Below are 20,024 nucleotides of genomic sequence, written 5' to 3'. Positions count from 1 at the left end.
GTTATACAATGTATCTGTTGGGGGGTTTTTTGTTTTTTTTTTTTTAATAAGGACATGCATGTCTATTTAGCCTCACCAAAGTCTTCTTTAAACTGGTTAATATTTGTGAGTTTTTCTAGATTCTACTTCTCTTAAATATACACCAATTGGAAAGATAAACAAAGCCCCTATATATCAATAGTCACTGTTTCTGTGCACTGCAGACATTGTGCTGTGTGGATACAATTATATTCTAGTCCCAGAGGTGAGCCTATACAGTACCTATTGATATTACGATGCTTACACACAGCTAAAAGTAAACAAATGAATTATGTGGGATTCTGCTTCTTTAGAAACAGTAAAAAAATAAAAAAAATTTACCAAGTGGAGAACAGAAAAAAATGTAAAAAAGTAAACAGCAGGAAATTAAGTGTTATTTCCAGTTTTTTACAAAATATACCACAAAGTAGTAAAACATTTAGGGCAAAAAAAATGCTTGTTTTGATCCACTGACTTTTATTATTCAATATTTTGAACAAAAATCTATTTCTGAACAAAAATGTTTGTCACGTTTTACTACTAGAAAACAGTGACTACCACGGTTTCTTTTCCCCACCTCAAAATAAGTGTACCAACCTCGCTGTTTTTCTTTTTTGTATTTTACCATCTCTTTATTTGTATATCCTGTACTTCGTAAGATATCTTCCAGAAACATCTCCTTAACTTCATATGGTCTTCCTTGAACTGAAAATAGAAATAACTAATATTCAGTATTTTTAGATTTTCCTTGCCTCCGTTAGTTATCCTTACATGAGGGAACCAATACATCTGCCTTGGTATGAAGAAGAAAAAGATTTCAACAAATTTCTAAGGGCTATTTTAAAGATTCAATAACTTTTTATTGAAAGAATTATTATAAACTTTGGTAGGGGTTCATTTTATAAATAATACTGGAGTCAAGGCAGAGGAGCATTTTACAAGAAGGATGAAAATATCAGCTGGGAATTACATGCTCAAAGTTATTAGCACTTTTAATTTTCTCTGCATCAAGCTGAACTCGTTCTCTTGTCTTCATACCCCACTTTATTCCTTTACCCCAAAAGGACCAAAAAAATATAAAACTACTCTGTAAAAATAATGCACTGATCTGGAATGGTTACAGAAATTTTTCAAATCTAGCAAGCTAAGGCGTGTGTGTTAGCACACAATTTCAACTTTGATTTGCTTAAGTGTCGTAGCTTTAACAAACCCTTATTCAAATATTTTGTTATGTTTTAATGAGATAGATAAATTCTAGTTAGGAAATAACTGATCTTAAAATTAGTCAGATTTAGTATCTGTGCATATGCTATCACTTGAGCTGTAGCTCACGAAAGCTTATGCTCTAATAAATTTGTTAGTCTCTAAGGTGCCACAAGTACTCCTTTTCTTTTTGCGAATACAGACTAACACGGCTGCTACTCTGAAACCTTCACTTACTGTGTATCACTGGGCAGCTTCCAAAATATCTGATAAAGAGATTCACATCCAGAGCAGCACTAGAAAGAATCAGTTTCAAAGTTGTCTGTTTTTGCAATATGTCTCTTAACTTTGTTAGCAAGAAGTCACTGAATCGATCCCTCTCATGTACTTCATCCTGGAATAAGCAGAAAAAGGACAAACATCCCAGATCCAGGATCAAAATTTTTGAGAAAATTGTACCCTTTGCTAACCTGTATAGTTCGCCAATAAGCTACACAAGTATTTGTCAAAGGAAATACATCTTTATATCATAAAGTAAAAAACTGTAGAGGAGGGATTTTGCATAAAGTATCTCAGAGCAGAATACGCCTGCTGAATCTTATTATTAAAGACGATACATGATCCACAAAACACTGCTAGATTTTTAGATCCTCGGTTGGGTTTTCAGACTGGCAGTTACAAGACAATCTCCTTACTCAAAAACTGAACAAATCTGGTTATCACTGGATCCCCACAATTTAATTTTTATAAAATAACTTTTCTGCATTGATTAGCATTTACCATAAGAGAGGAAAAAAAATCACACAATCCTCCATGAAGGATAATTTAGTCACAGGTAGCTGACCAGAGATTATTTACACCTTGTAACTTTTTCTAAAAAGTCAAATAACTCAGAACCATTAAACTGTGAAGGTATCTTGCTCTGCGTAATCATGTGTTCCTATTATTGTTCTCTTTGCTATTCTTTCTGTTACAATCTAAGGCAACGCACACTAAATTGGTGTAAGCTCTTTGGAGCAGGGACCTTTCTGTATGTTTATACAGTGCTTAGCACAATAGGGCCATGATCCTGATTGTGGCCAGAGTGCTGAGCACTTTGCAGCACAAAATGCTTAAAGAAGTGTTGCTTCAATTTACACTGCAAACAGAAATGTGAAACACATGGAATTCTGATGCATGTTCACCAGACTCCACAGTATCTACATGAGCTGTCCTAAGACTCAATGTATTTAGTTCCAAAGGATGTTGCAAACAATTGAGGATTCTATCCTCCCCTCAACATATCTGTATACTCTTATTAATTTCAAATATGCACTAAAAAAACCTGAGCCCACTAAACAGGCTGGCAGTATTTTTAATGCAGAAAAACATACAAGCACATGAACTACTATATAGACCAGCCAAACGCAGCAAATACAGTAATAATTATTCATATTCTGCTCAGCTGACATGAATATTTGAGACTAAGTATAATATACAGCCAATTAATGAGAAAAAATAAGGCCTGATATCACAGTTGTCAAGGACTCTGGAATGTCACTCTACATTGAACACCTAAGGATTCTTACCACAATAACATGTGTCACGGTCGATAGCGTGCTGTCTCCTGCCATTAGCGTACGAAGTAATACACCGTTAGTGCAAAATGTTAGCAGCGTCTTTGGAGAAACCCTAATTAAATAGTTATGAAACAGACATGTTCAGTTCTTTGCAATGTTATAAATTACATGGAATTTAAAATAGGCATTCTCTCTTTCATATTCCTATTAAAAATGAATACTATTAAAAAAAATTTAACACCTGCTCACTAAGAAATGACTCCTTAACCTAAGGTCAGATTCAGAGTAAAAATGCCTAAGATGAGAACCTTGAGAATATACATATATGCCAACCTGACTGTTTAATTATATGTAAAATCCACAGGATGGCTTAGTTTGTAAAAACATGCTCTTGAATTTTCCATCTTATACCACTGAAAAATATTTTCTACTGTCAGTGCTTGAAATCAGCTGGGTCACACCAGCCTGGCTTGCAAGCCAGTCTTTTTTAGGCTACAGCTACATTAGAGAGTTTACAGTGGTGGAGCTGCAGCAATCCAGGTGTGCTGCTGTAAGCTCTCTAATATGACCGCACTAAGCTGATGGGAGCCCGTCTGCTTAACTATTCCAGCCCCGCCGACATAGCATTGTCTATACAGCACTTACATCACTCTGAGAGGTGGCTTTTTCACACCCTAGAGTGACATAAGTTATACCGCAGCAAATGCTATTGTAGACATAGCCCTAGAGGCTTCCATCTTATTCTCCAGAATCTCAGCTCTCATGTCAGTAGAGCCCAAGCAATTATATTCTGAATATCTGCAAATTTGTATTGTACTCGCATCTCATTTTGGTGCCCCCAATAAGCAAAGCGAGATGTGTGGGCAGAGCTTGGGAGACTGCCACTACTTTTCCCCCACCAATTCAAGCCCCAACAAATGCCTAACATCCACCTCTAGCAAGGGTTTGGGTTTTTTTGCAGACATATAAAGCGTAGCGGCAAAGGGAGACACACAGGAAAATAGCTGGGAATTCATTCAGCCTCTCAAAAAGAAGAAACCAGCCTAAAGGTATTTACCTCTGTTCAGATTAACATCTATGACTGCCTCTCCAGTTCTCCTCCTTGGTAGCCCCGTCATCTAATGTTTAACAGGACTAAAAAAATAAACTACTTTCCCTCCCAAATGCTCAGTTGTTCTTCTCCTCTTGTCAATTACTGTTGGAAATTCCACTGTTCTCCCTGTCTCTCTCTCATTCCCCTCAAAAAGAAAAGGAGTACTTGTGGCACCTTAGAGACTAACAAATTTATTTGAGCATAAGCTTTCGTGAGCTACAGCTCACTTCATCGGATGCATTCGGTGGAAAATACAGTGGGGAGATTTATATACACACACAGAGAACATGAAACAATGGGTTTTATCATACACACTGTAAGGAGAGTGATCACTTAAGATGAGCTATTACCAGCAGGAAGGGGGGAGGAAAGGAGGAAAACCTTTTGTGGTGATAATCAAGGTGGGCCATTTCCAGCAGTTAACAAGAATGTCTGAGGAACAGTGGGGGGTGAGATGGGGGGGGAGGGGAAGAGAAATAACATGGGGAAATAGTTTTTCTTTGTGTAATGACCCATCCACTCCCAGTCTCTATTCAAGCCTAAATTAATTGTATCCAGTTTGCAAATTAATTCCAATTCAGCAGTCTCTCATTGGAGTCTGTTTCTGAAGTTTTTTTGTTGAAGGATAGCCACTCTCAGGTCTGTAATCGTGTGACCGGAGAGATTGAAGTGTTCTCCGACTGGTTTTTGAACGTTATAATTCTTGATGTCTGATTTGTGTCCATTTCTTTTACATAGAGACTGTCTAGTTTGACCAATGTACATGGCAGAGGGGCATTGCTGGCACATGATGGCATATATCACATTGGTAGATGAGCAGGTGAACGAGCCTCTGATAGTGTGGCTGATGTGATTAGGACCTCTGATGGTGTCCCCTGAATAGATATGTGGACAGAGTTGGCAATGGGCTTTGTTGCAAGGATAGGTTCCTGGGTTAGTGGTTCTGTTGTGTGGTGTGTGGTTGCTGGTGACTATTTGCTTCAGGTTGGGGGGCTGTCTGTAAGCAAGAACTGGCTTGTCTCCCAAGATCTGTGAGAGTGATGGGTCGTCCTTCACGATAGGTTGTAGATCCTTGATGATGCGTTGGAGAGGTTTTAGTTGGGGGCTGAAAGTGATGGCTAGTGACATTCTGTTATTTTCTTTGTTGGGCCTGTCCTGTAGTAGATGACTTTTGGGTACTCTTCTGGCTCTGTCAATCTGTTTCTTCACTTCAGCAGTTGGGTACTGTAGTTGTAAGAATGCATGACAGATCTTGTAGGTGTTTGTCTCTGTCTGACGGGTTGGAGCAAATGCGATTATATCGAAAGAGCTTGGCTGTAGACAATGGATCAGACAACCCCTCCATCCTCAGTTCACCATGCATCCAACCACTCTTTCACCCCCCACCCCCACTTTAAAAAACACAGGTCTCTCAACAGTCTGATAAACCTCCTGCTGAAAAGGGTTAGCTAATGAACAAATTAAAATAAAAAACAAACAAAACATTAAAAAAAAAAAAACAGGCAAGGGCTCAACTAATTTTTGTTTCCTCCTATTTTCTACACTTTTAAACACTATTTAGCGTGTATTACGTTAAAAAGTTTAGGACAAGGCCCTGTCTTACTAGCATGTCTTCAGAGCTCCTAAGACTTTTAGGATTATACAAATAATGAATAAAAATAAACTTTTTTATTTTCACTGAAATGGATTAGGATTTTGTGCTTAAGGAAAAACTTAGATCCACATTTCCTTAAATTATTATCTATTTCCAGATCAAACTAAGGCTAAAGTTTTGTGTCAGCAGAGATTTTTATTCCCCTACCCAGAAGTGCAGTCTATGCAAGCAAAATTCTGTTTTTTGCACTTTCACAGACATCTGATGAGATGGAACTTCATATATTATACTTCACACAATGTAGCCAACTATCTGTGTTTCTTTGATCATTTATTATATTGCATCACAGATAACATGTTGTTTAAATGACTGGAGATGAACACTACCTGCCCTGAGGAACTTAAAATCTAATTTTTCTTCAAAGAGTTAGACACGTTCATACAACTTGGGGGTTTTTTTGTTTAACATAATTAAGTAATATTATTTATACCTGCTTTCTAATCGGATCTGATAGCCAATTGTCTGGCCAATCTTTTCTCTTCTTTCTGCGGCAACCCTTTCAGCCACAGCAATAGCTGCCAAACGTCTTGGCTGAGTGCAAAATATGCGACATGGAATTCCATTTTTGTAACAGTCATCAAGAAGGAATTGAGGAATCTAGAAGAAAGTGGGTTTGTTTTTTAGTTTGATAGATTGCAACTTTCCTACCTTAGCAAACAAAATATATAATTGAGCAGTACCACTCAATAAAGCAGTTTGCATTGACTCATTTTATAAAGAAGAGAAGGAGATTCAGTTTGTAATAGCTCATTATTCATTTAGGGTATTTTGGGTGTTTAATACTGGTACTCAGCAGGAAAGAGGCAAATTACCATAAATCACTACAGAAATAGACAAGTGGTGAGAGGTTTAGGAGCTCACGGCTGTCTGCTCTCTCCCTCTCTGTTGTTTATTATTGAGAGGAAAGGACAAAGCTTCTTATCCTAGATGCCAACCCCCATCACTGCAAGGCTTTGGGTGCTGAAGTGTTTGATCTTTCTTTTCTCTCCTCCTACCTACTAGTCTTTCTTAGGCTCTGCTGAGACTGCTCCTCCTGTTGTTGCCAAATGAGAAATCCCTCTTGGATTCATAGCAGAGGGCAGAGCTGGCTCCTGATTCAGGAAGAAGGCATCCAAAGCCAAAAAGAATTTTTTCTAGGAGTGTTTAATAGACCCATAATGGGCTATTACTGACAAAGTGAGGGAAATAGAACAGGCACCTTTCAATTTGAGTTTAGGTAGATGAAGTTATTTTGGGCTCTAGCCTGTTTAAGAGAGAATTTGAAACATTTCAGATGCTGTTTTCCCAAGTTCCTGACCCAAAACAGTGATCATGTAAACTATACTTACTTGAGATCAGGAGCATTGGTACACAGGATGATCTAACAAAATTTTAATGATGTCAAAACTTCTAACCAAATATATAAAAGAACATTACAATTCTCTTAAAAGAGAAATAGCAACACTGCAATTTTGCCATGACAACTTTTAGGAAAAGTCTCATGTACTCATGGTAGAGTTTAAGAGAACTCTACAGTCATTATTCATTATTTAAAATCAAAATAAATACCAAAAACAGAAAACAAGTATTTAATGAATACATCTGCCCTTTCTGCATCATGGCTGCCAATTTTACCATCCTCATCTTGTATTCAATTTATGCCACTGTCAGGTTTTGTTTGTTTTTAATATATTTAAATAATTATTTCTTATTGTCCTTAACCCTACTGGCCACAGATTTTTCACTGATCGCTTTCTTACCACTTGTCTGCATTTCCTAACTGTAATTTGCAGTCATTTCTATCAACTCTTCTGTATGTGTGCATGTATCAACTATTTCTTAATTGCCACTTTCACTTCCCCTCTAAATCACGATGGGTTGAGCCATAAAGCAAAAAAAAAAAATAAATAAATAAAACCAAGAATTGTTGACTTTTCTGGGATAAATCCTGCTCCCTTAACCTTGCATTGGAATTTCCCATGTGCATAAAGTAAGCAGGATTTGGCCCCGTGTTCTTAGGTCACTTCATTGTGTTAAAAACACAGCACTTATAATAATGCAGAGGACATAGACTACAATACAAAAAGTGCAGGGTTGGAACGTGCCTGGAGAGGTCCAGCCCTCGCTCCCCAGGATAAAGTATACTTTAGACCATCTTTGACAGCTGTTTGTCTAACCTGTTGTTAAAAATCTCCATTGACAAGGATTCCATAGCCTCCCTTGAAAGCCTATTCCAGACCTTAACTATCCTTACACTTATGAAGGTTTTTCCTAATATCCAACCTAAATCTCCCTTGCTGCAGAGTAAGCCTATTACTTCTTGTCCTACCTTCAGGAGACTTGGATAACACTTGATCACCATTTTCTTTATAACAGCCCTTAATATATCTGAAGACTTAACGTGCTCAGATTTTTTAAAACCTTTCCTCATAGGTCAGGTTTTCTAAACCTTTTGTCATTTTGTTGCCCCCTCCCTCCCGCCCCCGTGGACACTCACTAGTATGTCTATACCTTTCCTAAAATGTGGTGCCCAAACCTGGAAATAATACTTCAACTGAGGCCCACCCAAGCCGAGTAGAATGGAACAATTACCTCCCATGTCTGACAGTCATGTTAATGCACCCCAAAATGATACAAACCTTTTTTCACAACTGCATTGCATTGTTGACTTGTTCAATTTTGTGATCCCTACCCATATCCTTTTCAGCAGTACTAACACCCAGCCAGTTATTCCCCATTTTGTAGTTGTGCATTTGATTTTTTCCTTCCGAAGTGAAATACTTCACTTGTCTTCACTGAATTTCATCTTGTTCATTTCAGAGCAATTTTCTAATCTGTAAAGGTCATTTTGAATTCTAATCCCATTTTCCAAAGTGCTAACAACCAGTCCCAGGTTGGCGTAATCCATAAATTTTATAAGCATACTCTCCACTCTATTGAATAGTACTAAGGCTGTTGATTAATCGCAGTTAACTCATGCGATTAACTCAAAAAAATTAATCACGATTAATCGCACTAACAAACAATAGAATACCAATTGAAATTTATTAAATATTTTGGATTTTTTCTACATTTTCAAATATATTGATTTCTATTACAACACAGAATCCGATGTGTACAGTGCTCACTTTATATTATTTTTAAATTACAAACATTTGAACTATAAAAATTATAAAAAATGGTATTTTTCAATTCACCTCATACAACTACTTTACAGTGAAAGTATAACTTACAAATGTAGGGGGTTTTTTGTTACATAACTGCACTCAAAAATAAAACAATGGAAAACTTTAGAGCCTACAAGTCCACTCAGTCCTACTTTTTGTTCAGCCAATTGTTAAAACAAACCTATTTGTTTACATTTATGGGAGATACTTCTGCCTGCTCATTTGCAACATCACCTGACAGTGAGAACAGGCATCCGCATGGCACTTTTGTAGCCGGCGTTGCAAGGTATTTACGTGCCGAATATGCTAAACATTCATATGCCCCTTCATGCTTCGGCCACCATTCCAGAGGGCATGCTTCCATGCTGATGATGCTTGTTAAAAAAATAATGCGTTCATTCAATTTGTGACTGAACTCGTTGGGGGAGAATTGTGTCTCCTGTTCTGTTTTACCCGCATTCTGCCGTATATTTCATGTTATTGAAGTCTCGGATGATGACTCAGCACATGTTGTTCATTCTGAGAACACTTTCACTGCAGATTTGACAAAACGCAAAAGAGGTACTAATGTGAGATTTCTAAAAATAGCTACAGCACTCAACCCAAGATTTAAGAATCGGAAGTGCCTTCCAAAATCTGAGAGGAACGAGTTATGGAGCATGCTTTCAGAAGTCTTAAAAGAGCAACACTGAGATGCAGAAACTACAGAACCCGAACTATCAAAAAAGAAAATCAACTTTCTGCTGCTGGCATCTGACTCAGATGATGAAAATGAACATGCGTCGGTCTGCTCTGGATCGTTATCAAACAGAATCCATCATCAGGGGGGTTGAAGCATGAAGGGACATACGAACGTTTAGCACATCTGGCATGTAAATATCTTGCAACACTGGCTACAACCATGCCATGTGAATGCCTGTTCTCACTTTCAGGGGAAATTGTAAACAAGAAGCAGGCAGCATTATCTCCTGCAAATTGCAGCCAAACTTTTTTGTCTGAGAAAATGGTTGAAGTAGGACTGAGTGGATTTGTAGGCTCTAAAGTTTTACATTGTTTTATTTTTGAACGCAGTTACTTTTTACACATAATTCTACATTTGTAAGTTCAACTTTCATGATAAAGAGATTGCACTACAGTACTTGTATTAGGTGAATTAAAAAATACTATTTCTTTTGTGTTTTACAGTGCAAATATTTGAAATCAAAAATAAATATAAAGTGAGCACTGTACATGTATTCTGTGTTGAATACATAATTGATTTCTGTAATTGAAATCAATACATTTGAAAATGTAGAAAACATCCAAAAATATTCAAATAAATGGAATTCTATTATTGTTTAATTATGCAATTAATCGCGATTAATTTTTTAAATCGTCTGACAGCCCTAAATAGTACCAAACTCTTGCGGGACCCCACTAGATATGTCCTCCCTGTCTGACAGCAAACCATTGATAACCACTCTGTCCTATATGAGATCATCATATAGGATTGTATCAAAAGCCTCACCAAAAAATATATATACACATGTCTAGAGCTTCCCCCATTCACTAGTCCAGTAACCAGTAGGTGACCTTCAGTTTGTGTCTCCACCATGACAATTTGCATTTTTGTTAATTTACATCTAAGGGCCCAAAGTATTTTGTAGTAGGAATGTATCCTTAGGCCTTGATTCTGCAAGCTGATCCAGATGGACACACTGCAGTCAATGGGACTCCATACAAAGGCAGGAGTTCACTCATGTGGATCAGCTTGCATGATCGAAGTCTTTGAACAACAGGACTGGTGATTTTGTCCTAAATGCTCTTCAAAACTTCTGATCACTTTAAAATTTTCTATTTCTCAGACTAGGCTATTTGGTCAGTAATTTACCCTGTTTTTGTATTGTCTTCAGCTTTATTACAATGGGTTTCAGTCTGACCTACTCAGGAAAGTTTATTAGGATGTAAGGAGAAAAAAATGAAATAAGTAAAACATTTTAAAATGCATTTTACATTGTCTGAAAAAAAATCAGTAACTATATTGTTGATTAGGAAGATGTGAGAAGCACAGAAGCATACCTATTTAATATTAGCACCTGATTTGTCAAATATTTCAGTTGCAGAAGGAGACAGAAAATGTGATTTATTTTAACGGAGAATCTTTCCACTAACAGGCCAAAGAAAAGCTAACAGAGTAATACGAAGAGATCCCATTTAAATAAATAATGTTTTAGGATTTCATATTGACACACAGTTAAAACACATATGGTTAGTCCAACAGTATAAAGAACTAATTCTGTCCTTTCAATTTCATTAAGCAAAAAGACATACCTGAGTAGTTTTTCCAGATCCAGTTTCTCCCACAATCAGAACAACTTTATTTTCTTTAATAATTCTGACAATTTCCTCATGTTTTTCAAAAACTGGTAGAGATTGCCTGAAGGAATCAAATTCAGATTCCCCCCTTTTCACAGGAATCTGAGGGATGCCATTGTTAAGTCGCCCACTTGTCTTACTCATTTCTCTGTTCTCTAAGAAAAGACAGAATTAATGACCTGGCACCAAAGGTGTCCTCCAAAACGCAAGAATTCAATGCAAAATTGAACACTGACTTCATATTAGAAACCTCTGTATTAACAAAATACTATGTTTCCATGTTAGTGCAGTAAGATATTTAAAGTGACAAATGAACACATTCTAGAACACTGGTGGAAGTCATTCTGTTGTTTAACAAAAGGTATTTCTGAAAGAATAAAAAGATTAACCTTCCCAATATCTCACTGCCAAAGTTGGGAAAGGCTACAAGTGTTGTAAAAACATCAGACTCAGCCCTATAGGGAAAGAGAACAATCCATTATATTTAAAAGCAACACATCTAGGCATCTAAGAAGAAGCTGACCTGCGAGGCTACCATGCTGGTTTAAGTCTCTCCTGCAGACCCATTTCTTCCACAGTTCCTAGAGAAGTTATCATATATTAAAATAATAAACGACTAACGATTTTTTAAACTACTCCACCATGATGCATACATGCCTTCTCTGAGTTAATGTATAATCGTATTGTAACCCATGTGCTTCTTCTCCCACTCCTTTCCTAATGATTGTTGGCCACATTCATTGTATCCATGTTTAAATTAGCCCCCAATCCTGCAGACGGAGTATGTCTACAGAACAGTTATAAACCCACAGCTGACCCTGGCCAGCTGACTCAGGCTCATGGTGTTAGGGCTGCAGCACTGCTTAACTGCAGTGTAGACTTCCAGGTTCGGGCTGCAGCCCAGACTCTAGGACCCTGAGAGGATCCCAGAGCTCAGGCTGCAGTCCCAGCTGGGAATCTATACACCAGTTAAGGACCCCAGCAAGCCCAAGTCAGCAGGCATGTACCTGCTGTGGGGGTCTAATTGCAGTGTAAACATACCCTTAGACACGTGTCTTATTTGGAATAAGGTAAACTGATTTTGCTCATTCTATACTTCTAGATACACGGTGTACATAGCAACATATTTAACACTAGCACATACCATAAACATGCAAGGTTCCTAAAAATCTTTAGCGTAAGAGGCTCTTCTACAAGTCTAATGTTAAACTACCTAAAAACCAAACTATTTATGTTCATCACTATTGAATAAGCTAAAAATAAATTCTAAAATAAATTGTAGGTAGGTTTTTATGCTTCTTGCAAAACATCAATTCAAGCAATTTTAATATAAGCTTACTGAGAATGTCAAATCTAACTAACAAGAAACACCTTCACACCATGAAAAAGTCAGAAAATGCAAATTCAGTACAAACTTGAGTCCTTTATTGCTGCTACTTCTTGACACAGGCTAACAGACTGAGCTGGACAGGAGCAAATAATTGGCTAAGCAGGCTGGATAGGTAAATAGACTTACTATTTGTACACTACTATATCAAATCCTACACACCCTTCTTCAAAAAGCACTGCCATATGGGTATTAAACAATGGCTTCCAACCACACAAAATCCTAGTCTTGTTAACCTTATTATAACACAACCTTAAGAAAAAGATGTGTAGTAGTATTTAGAACCATCATAAAATACGTAATGTCAAATGAAGTAGAGTTTTCTGTGCACTAGATCAAACTTCCTATACAGAAATACAATTAAGCCCTCGTACCTGAATACCTGTTCAAGTAATAATCCTGTTAAAAGGTCAGTGTTCTAGCATATGATAATTTATCAAATGCATATTTGAACTAGTTATCTCATTTAGTGGAGATTTAAGAAGTCTGAATTGGAAACTCTTTAGGTTACGGACCATGTCTAGAGCCGGAATACAATTAATATAATACAAATATAAGGTTCCTTCTTATTTTAATAGGAAGAAGTCAATAGTATAGCATGGAATGAGAAAATGAAAAGCATGTTATTGTCTAACAATATGAATTCACAAACTCTTATCAGATTATACTGCACATACCAGCTTCAACAGCAAACACATTTCCTCGTTCTGTTTTTGGTAGAAGTTCAGTGCGTTCTTTATTGGTCACAGGAAATCTCTGAATTAGGCTCCTAATAGCATGTTTTGTATTGGGGGTCAAACTACAGGCCATTACTGTATGAGCCAATTCTGATCCATCTTTCTTCTTTATGGTTAAATATCTGTTTGCTCCCTTTCTGAAAAAAAGAAAAAAAAATTCATTTTGCTATGTAGTAACTATTTTACTTATACATACAAATCTTTTGACAATTAAGTCCTAAATTATATTAAGGTGACCTACAAAAAAAGTCTAACAACATACTAAATACCACAAAAAACCCCACAGAATAAGGGAAGCGTCCAGCACACTATTAATTTAAGAGATCCAACAGAATGCCTAAGCAAAACGTCAACCTGGTTTTATGATTCTGACTCAAAGACCCACTATTATGTCAGTGCTCATAATCAGGCTTTTGAACTTTGACAGTACCCCTTCAGTAGTTATCTCAAGAATCAAAGAAGAAAAAGACTGAGTTTGAGCAACACATTTCTTAGGATGCTTCTCCAACTGATCTATCAGCAAGTCCAGATTTTTATGTCCCTTATATACACTGTGCTCCGTTTCCTCTTCTGCAGGGTGACCCTACAACTTTTGGGCCTTGATCATCTTCTGTTTACCTCAGCATGAAAAGGGCCCTCTATATGAAGATCTCCCCTTTTCTACTTAGAAGGTTGAAATGCAGAGCGACTTGGGGAGTAAACCCATCCCTGCAGTACCATCCAACCCCTTTCCTCCATTACTCTGTAAAGATGTTCTCACAAATGTCTAGGAGTAAGGGAGATGCTGCTCTCGATGATATTGTCCCTTACCAAGCTCCCAGATTCCATGCTGAATCTTGGTCAGGAGGCAATACAGTTCAGAGCAGAATGACTCCTGGCACTGGGTGGAAAGAGAGTCCTTTCTTTGTCAATTTCACAGATCCATAAGGTAGAGAGGGGGCAAGGCTTCCCAAACTGTATAGGCCCCAAATTCCTTAAACCAGAGAAATAGTGCTCAAAGAACCCTGCAAGGAACTTCAGTATCTCTTCCCTACAAGACCCTCCTGAATTATCTGGCCCTCAGTCAAACTACAAGAAATACTGGAAATATATATATATTGCCTTTTAAAGAGATATATGGACTTTCATTTTTAGTATTAACACAACTAATCTCACATTAACTTACCCTTTACTTTTAGAAATTAGACCAAGAGACTGACTCAGTCGGTGAATAAATGCTCTTTCAGTACTAGTCAGAGAAGAAGGAAATTCCATTTCTAGAAAATTTTAAAAAAAAATTAGAAGATATAACACAACTTAATCAGCATGTTACTTCTTCCCTATTTCAAGAAAATGAGAAATATTTGCTTATTTCCATGCCAAAACAAGCAGCGATCTCTAACCTCCAAACAAATTAGTCTCATTTATCTTCTCCCAAAAGAGGAGACAAACCTGTACTTCTCACTAACAAAATAGAACTATCTTTCCCCTAAAACATATAAAACCCTTGCCACTATCTACTGTAGTGGTTCCTAGCTTTTTCAGGCAACTGCAGTCATTTGCCAGGCCCAGTGCCAGATCTCAGTGGTACAAGTGCCAGGGAGTCATGTCCACTATTCCCCATTGAATATTTTGGCCAATATAGCACTTGGGCAATTAGGGGACTGGAGTGGTATAGGAGCTCATTGTGTTGGGCTACAGCTCACACAACTAATAGGGATACAAGATGCACTAAGCATCCATGGAACCTCAAAACAGCATAGGGTGGCAAACATGCATGAAGCACCAGCACTCGAGACATGTTCTAGCCATGAATATTATTGCTCAGACATGACATGCTGCCAGCCCCATCACCCTAAATTCATCTCAACAGGTACTCAATGCTGAAAGCTTCTGCTACCAGAATGGGGCAACAGTATAACATCCCCCCTCCTCATGTCCTGTCCAGTCCGCCACCCAGATCACCCCCCAACCCAATCCAAGCCTTCCCCAACTCTTGCCTAGGTCACCCCCCCCCCACCCAAGCCCTGCGCTCCCCCACCACGCCCCTGCCCAGGTCACCACCCCCCACCCAAGCCCTGCCTCCCAGCAACACCTCCTCACACTCCCTGTCGAGATCACTCCCCGCCCCAGACAGACAGATCTCTCTGCTCACCCAGAAGCCCCCTCGGCCCCCAGCGCCCCACCCACCGACTCCCTCCCAGGTGCCTCCGTATCATCCCGACCCGCGGTCACCTCTCTGGTCCCCGTAGCGGAACCGCTCCAGGGCGATGTTCACCGCGATCTTCACCTCCTCGTCGATGCGGATGTCCTTCAGCCCCCTGGCCCGGCCGCTGCCCGAGCCGGAGGCGGCGGCGGCGGCGGCGGCGGCGGCCGGGCCCCCGCCACACAGGGCGCTGCTGGGGGGCCGGGGGGACACGCTGCTGGGCCGGGACATGGCCCTGCGAGGACGAGACACTCGCTCCCAGACAGGCCCCGGGGCTGCAGGGCTCCCTCTGGCGGCCGGAGCAGGCCGCGCGCGCGCGCACCTGCCCGCGGCCAGGTCACCAGGCAGCCGCCGGGCCGGCCGTGCGGGGCTCAGAGGGAAAGTGAAAGGGGGGAGGGTGGGGAGCCGCGACGCAATGACGTCCCTGCGGGCGGGGGCGGGGCGAAGGGGCACGCAGGAAATAGGACCAGGCGCCGCGCGGGGCGTATGCGCCAGGGGGCGGCCGTGTCACAGCCTTAGGGCCCGCGCGCGGAACGCTGGGCTAGGGCCGCTGTGCCCGCAGCTGTGCGTCCAGGCCCCCGCTGAGCGTGGGGCGCGCGCCGCACCTGGCTGCCTCTCTTCCCGAGGCGCTGCCTGGGGGCGGCCCTCCCCACGTGGGCCAGGCTGAAGCTCCTGCGGCGCTTGTCTGCCCCGGTTTCTGAGGCAGGGGCGGCCCCCGGTGCCGTTCCGTGCGGATGTGACCTCCCGGCAAAGCGACCCAAAGCTACACTTGCCGAAGGACCCCTCCTCAGATTTAAGGTCCTAAGCCCCTAAAGGTCAATGGGATTTGCCTTCCTAGGTTGCTCTCCTCACTTATGCTCTTTCTTTTAAAAGCTATAGTTTTTACAAAAACCTCCAAAAATAAAGCAATTAAAAACTGACCAAAACAACAAACACACAAAGAGGAAAAAAAAGGTAAAAACTTTCGTTTAAATAAATCCAGTACGTTAATTATTTTAACCCTTCAGAAATGCAACAGCTGGAATTACTCCTACCTTTCTTCAAAATATAGTTGCCAAGCAACGGAAATGCAGACTCCTAATCCTAACCACTAACTAATATTTAAAACATGGGGTTTCCTTATTTCCAGATAGAAGAGTTTTAAAATAAAGTTTAATATAAGGTAATTAAAAATGCCTTAAGTTACTAAAGTAACACAACAAAATTGGCAAATATAATTTTTATCAATTTTATTAAAGTTAAATAAGGTGATAACTTGTTTATTTAAATGTTTAACCCTTTGTCATTTTTATTTGCCTTATAAAAGATTTGGTCCCTATTACATTGTAAGCGCATTAAATTAATCCATGGATTAAATTTTGTTACTAAAAATTAAAACAAACAAAAAATGTATTACGTTAACTAAAATGACATCCCACAAACTAAATACACCAAAAAACCACACCACAAAAACACCCCAAAAATCAGTATTCAATTAAAAAAAATTAAAAAATTGAAGTGCACAAATAAAAAATTGGTCAAATACACCTCAATTTACAATATATAAACAATTAAGTTGGCAATCAGCTAAAAACCACTATCAGTTAATTTAAACTTAGCTACTATGTAAAAGCAACTGTATTATTGCTGTACGTCATTTACATAACATTGCTACACTGTTTAACCAACACATGAGTAAAAATCAACAAACAAATGGTAGAAAACACCACCACCACCACAGTGGTTAAAAAAAATTGTTACGCAATAACTACAAATTGGGTAAACAAATCCATGTTAGCACCAGTCATAATGTGGGTGAGTGACCCTGCATCCTAAGTAAAACAGATGTTATTCAAAGCAATCTTGTCCATTGTCCAAGTGCCAACATTAAATCCTAACACAGCAATATTTAATATATTGGTTATTGTCCATTCAGTAAGTTATCTGGAAAACAGCATCCATAAAAAAAAACAAACCTAAATCTACATCAGCTACTGGTGTATCACAGAGTAATGCCACCAATAAAACAAAAAATCTAGCCGTTCTTGTTTCCTACCCAGCAAAGCTTACCAAAGGATAACAACCAACAATAAGGTTTCAGAGTAGCAGCCGTGTTAGTCTGTATTCGCAAAAAGAAAAGGAGTACTTGTGGCACCTTAGAGACTAATAAATTTATTTGAGCATAAGCTTTCGTGAGGTGCCACAAGTACTCCTTTTCTTTTAACCAACAGTAAGGGTAACCTATAATATGAATGGACAGTATTGGGTAGTAATTAATTACAAAACATTTATATATAAAGGCCTCAATTGTAATGTCACTACTCCAAATTTCTGTTTCGCATATACATAGCACGGTGGGACACACTATAATAATGCTTATCCCAGTATTTCAAAATACTCAGCCTTCTAAACCAATAATAACACAAATGGTAACTGTAATTGCCCTAATAAAAATATGTTGCTATCTACAGCACCAACATAAAAAAGTCAAACTATAATACCAAATTGGAAAAAAAAGTTACACTTAAATATAAAGTTGTCATATGTACACATACAAACTATACACATATACCCATATACACACATTATATCCATATTATTCATATGTATTAATTATCTGGGAGTGCCCCCAGGCTCAATCATAAAACTGTATTCCTTAATCAAAGTCTCAGGCTCAACATTCCCAGGCCCACCATAAGGGACTAATAACAATTGGAAAATAAAATTTGCCCATCAATCATACAAGGGAATGTGCAAATTAAGAAACAGATAGGGCATAAGTGTGTAAATGGGAAGCAGTAAGGTGGCCACATAACAGTGTTTAGCCCACTGGACCATCTTCAGTCCATGCGTTATGCTTTTCTGGGACAATGGGTAAACATCCTCCCCATAAAAACTGAAAAAGTGGGGGAATATAGTAGGAAAAGAGCCTGAGACATAAGCCCTTGTATCAGAGGCCTGGTATGAAACAGGACCTGCTCACAGAATCTGGCAAGAACAGGGCTAATATTGCAGAAATACACAATCCTAAATGCTAGTCACAGAATATTCATGCAAACACATCCCGATATCAAGTGGTACCAGAACATCCTGATATCAAGAATAGCACAAAAACATTCCCAAAGGATAACAGGAACACAAACACCCCCCCCCAAAAGATAAGGTCAGGATGACAGTACGTAATAGAGATGTCTTGATTGAACTAACATGTACAAGGTGATGGGTGATAACTAGCCACGTCAGGGGGCAGTAACTAACTATGCCAGAGGGGCAGTACTAACTTGTTCGTATCAGGGTATAAAGATGTATCTCAGAGGGAGTATCTTTGTCTGCCCTAGGGAGGAACGGAAAGCCCCGCCATTCATCGAATTGGTCCATTGTTATGGGCATACCTGTATTATTGGTCCGGTAGAGTCTGCGGGATACTAGTACATGCTTTGTTGACAATAAACCTGGCTGGGTGCCTTCATCCCTTAACAGATCTTGTGGTCATTGGATGGTTCGTTCGAGGTCTGTCATACCAGTTGTCTGCACAGGGCTGAGGTGGCACACGGAGGGAACACACACGCAACCAAACATATTTTAACATTTAACCAGTGCTGTTACTGTGTTAAACATAATTAGCCACAAGGTGGTGCTAGATTTCAGATTTCAGAGTAGCAGCCGAGTTAGTCTGTATTCACAAAAAGAAAAGGAGTACTTGTGGCACCTTAGAGACTAACAAATTTATTTGAGCATAAGCTTTCGTGAGCTACAGCTCACTTCATCGGATGTCCGATGAAGTGAGCTGTAGCTCACGAAAGCTTATGCTCAAATAAATTTGTTAGTCTCTAAGGTGCCACAAGTACTCTAGATTTCAGAGTAGCAGCCGTGTTAGTCTGTATTCGCAAAAAAGAAAAGGAGTACTTGTGGCACCTTAGAGACTAACAAATTTATTTGAGCATAAGCTTTCGTGAGCTACAGCTCACTTCATCGGTGATAGTACAACAAATGTGTGTTTATATGTAACAAGATTCTGAATCCAAATCACAGTGAGCCAGGCCCTGAAGTCCCCCTTCCAGCAAAACTAGTGAGATTTGCTGGATTAAAGACTTCAGTAAAATGGCCAAATTTAGTCCTGGTGCATAAATGCAGTGTCTTTGCAGCAGACCTTCAGTTGTGACAAAAGATATATTTGAGTTAACTGGAGAGGGAAGCAAAGGTGGTTTTCCCAAGTCTCCCATCCTGGGACTGCTCTGCATTTTGTTATGAAAGATCAGGGTCATTAATTTCAGTGGAGTTGCATCTGTTTGCACCATGGCTGAATATAGCCTATTATGTTTCTTCCAGCAGATAACCTATTAACTGTATCTATGAAAGGTTTCAGAGTAGCAGCCGTATTAGTCTGTATTCGCAAAAAGAAAAGGAGTACTTGTGGCACCTTAGAGACTAACAAATTCCCGGAGCACCCACGGAGTTGGTGCCTATGTGTCCATCAACTCTATCCCATAAATAGAGGTGGGAATGTATCAAGAATACCAAGACTATTGGCCTGGTCACAGTGGCTCGTGTTGTCCCTGGCTGTAGGATTAGTACACAAGGAGCATTTTGGCAGAGCTCTGCTCTGAATAGTGATGATAAATTGGCACTGCAGAGTTTCAGGTTTGCTGTGTCTCAGAGGTGCTGTTTAGAAATTTCTCCATTTACATGTAATGTAGTAGCTTTTTCT

At 39.3% G+C, this 20,024-nt stretch overlaps 1 protein-coding gene across 3 annotated transcripts in view; it reads right to left on the bottom strand.

The window, feature by feature from the left end:
• Positions 1 to 15,766, bottom strand: part of YTHDC2 (YTH domain containing 2) — a 55,210-nt gene extending 39,444 nt beyond the window's left edge. Inside the window, exons 1-8 of one of the 3 annotated variants that reach the window (XM_038402403.2) lie at positions 15,367 to 15,766; positions 14,318 to 14,408; positions 13,093 to 13,289; positions 10,984 to 11,183; positions 5,958 to 6,124; positions 2,790 to 2,892; positions 1,459 to 1,615; positions 616 to 723 (exon numbers count right to left, since the gene is read on the bottom strand). In XM_038402403.2, coding sequence (XP_038258331.1) covers positions 616 to 723; positions 1,459 to 1,615; positions 2,790 to 2,892; positions 5,958 to 6,124; positions 10,984 to 11,183; positions 13,093 to 13,289; positions 14,318 to 14,408; positions 15,367 to 15,568 — 1,225 coding nt within the window. In that variant the 5' untranslated portion in view covers positions 15,569 to 15,766. Of the gene's footprint in view, positions 1 to 615; positions 724 to 1,458; positions 1,616 to 2,789; positions 2,893 to 5,957; positions 6,125 to 10,983; positions 11,184 to 11,551; positions 11,610 to 13,092; positions 13,290 to 14,317; positions 14,409 to 15,366 lie in introns of those variants that run through there. The other 2 variants (XM_043514524.1, XM_038402405.2) reach the window with 2 other exon arrangements.
• Positions 15,767 to 20,024: the final 4,258 nt, after the last annotated feature.

The sequence above is a fragment of the Dermochelys coriacea genome, chromosome 5 (assembly GCF_009764565.3).
Source record: "Dermochelys coriacea isolate rDerCor1 chromosome 5, rDerCor1.pri.v4, whole genome shotgun sequence".
Lineage (NCBI taxonomy): Eukaryota > Metazoa > Chordata > Testudines > Dermochelyidae > Dermochelys > Dermochelys coriacea.
The sequence above is the reverse complement of the archived record's forward strand: the minus strand, read 5'-3'. Positions and strand labels throughout refer to the sequence as shown.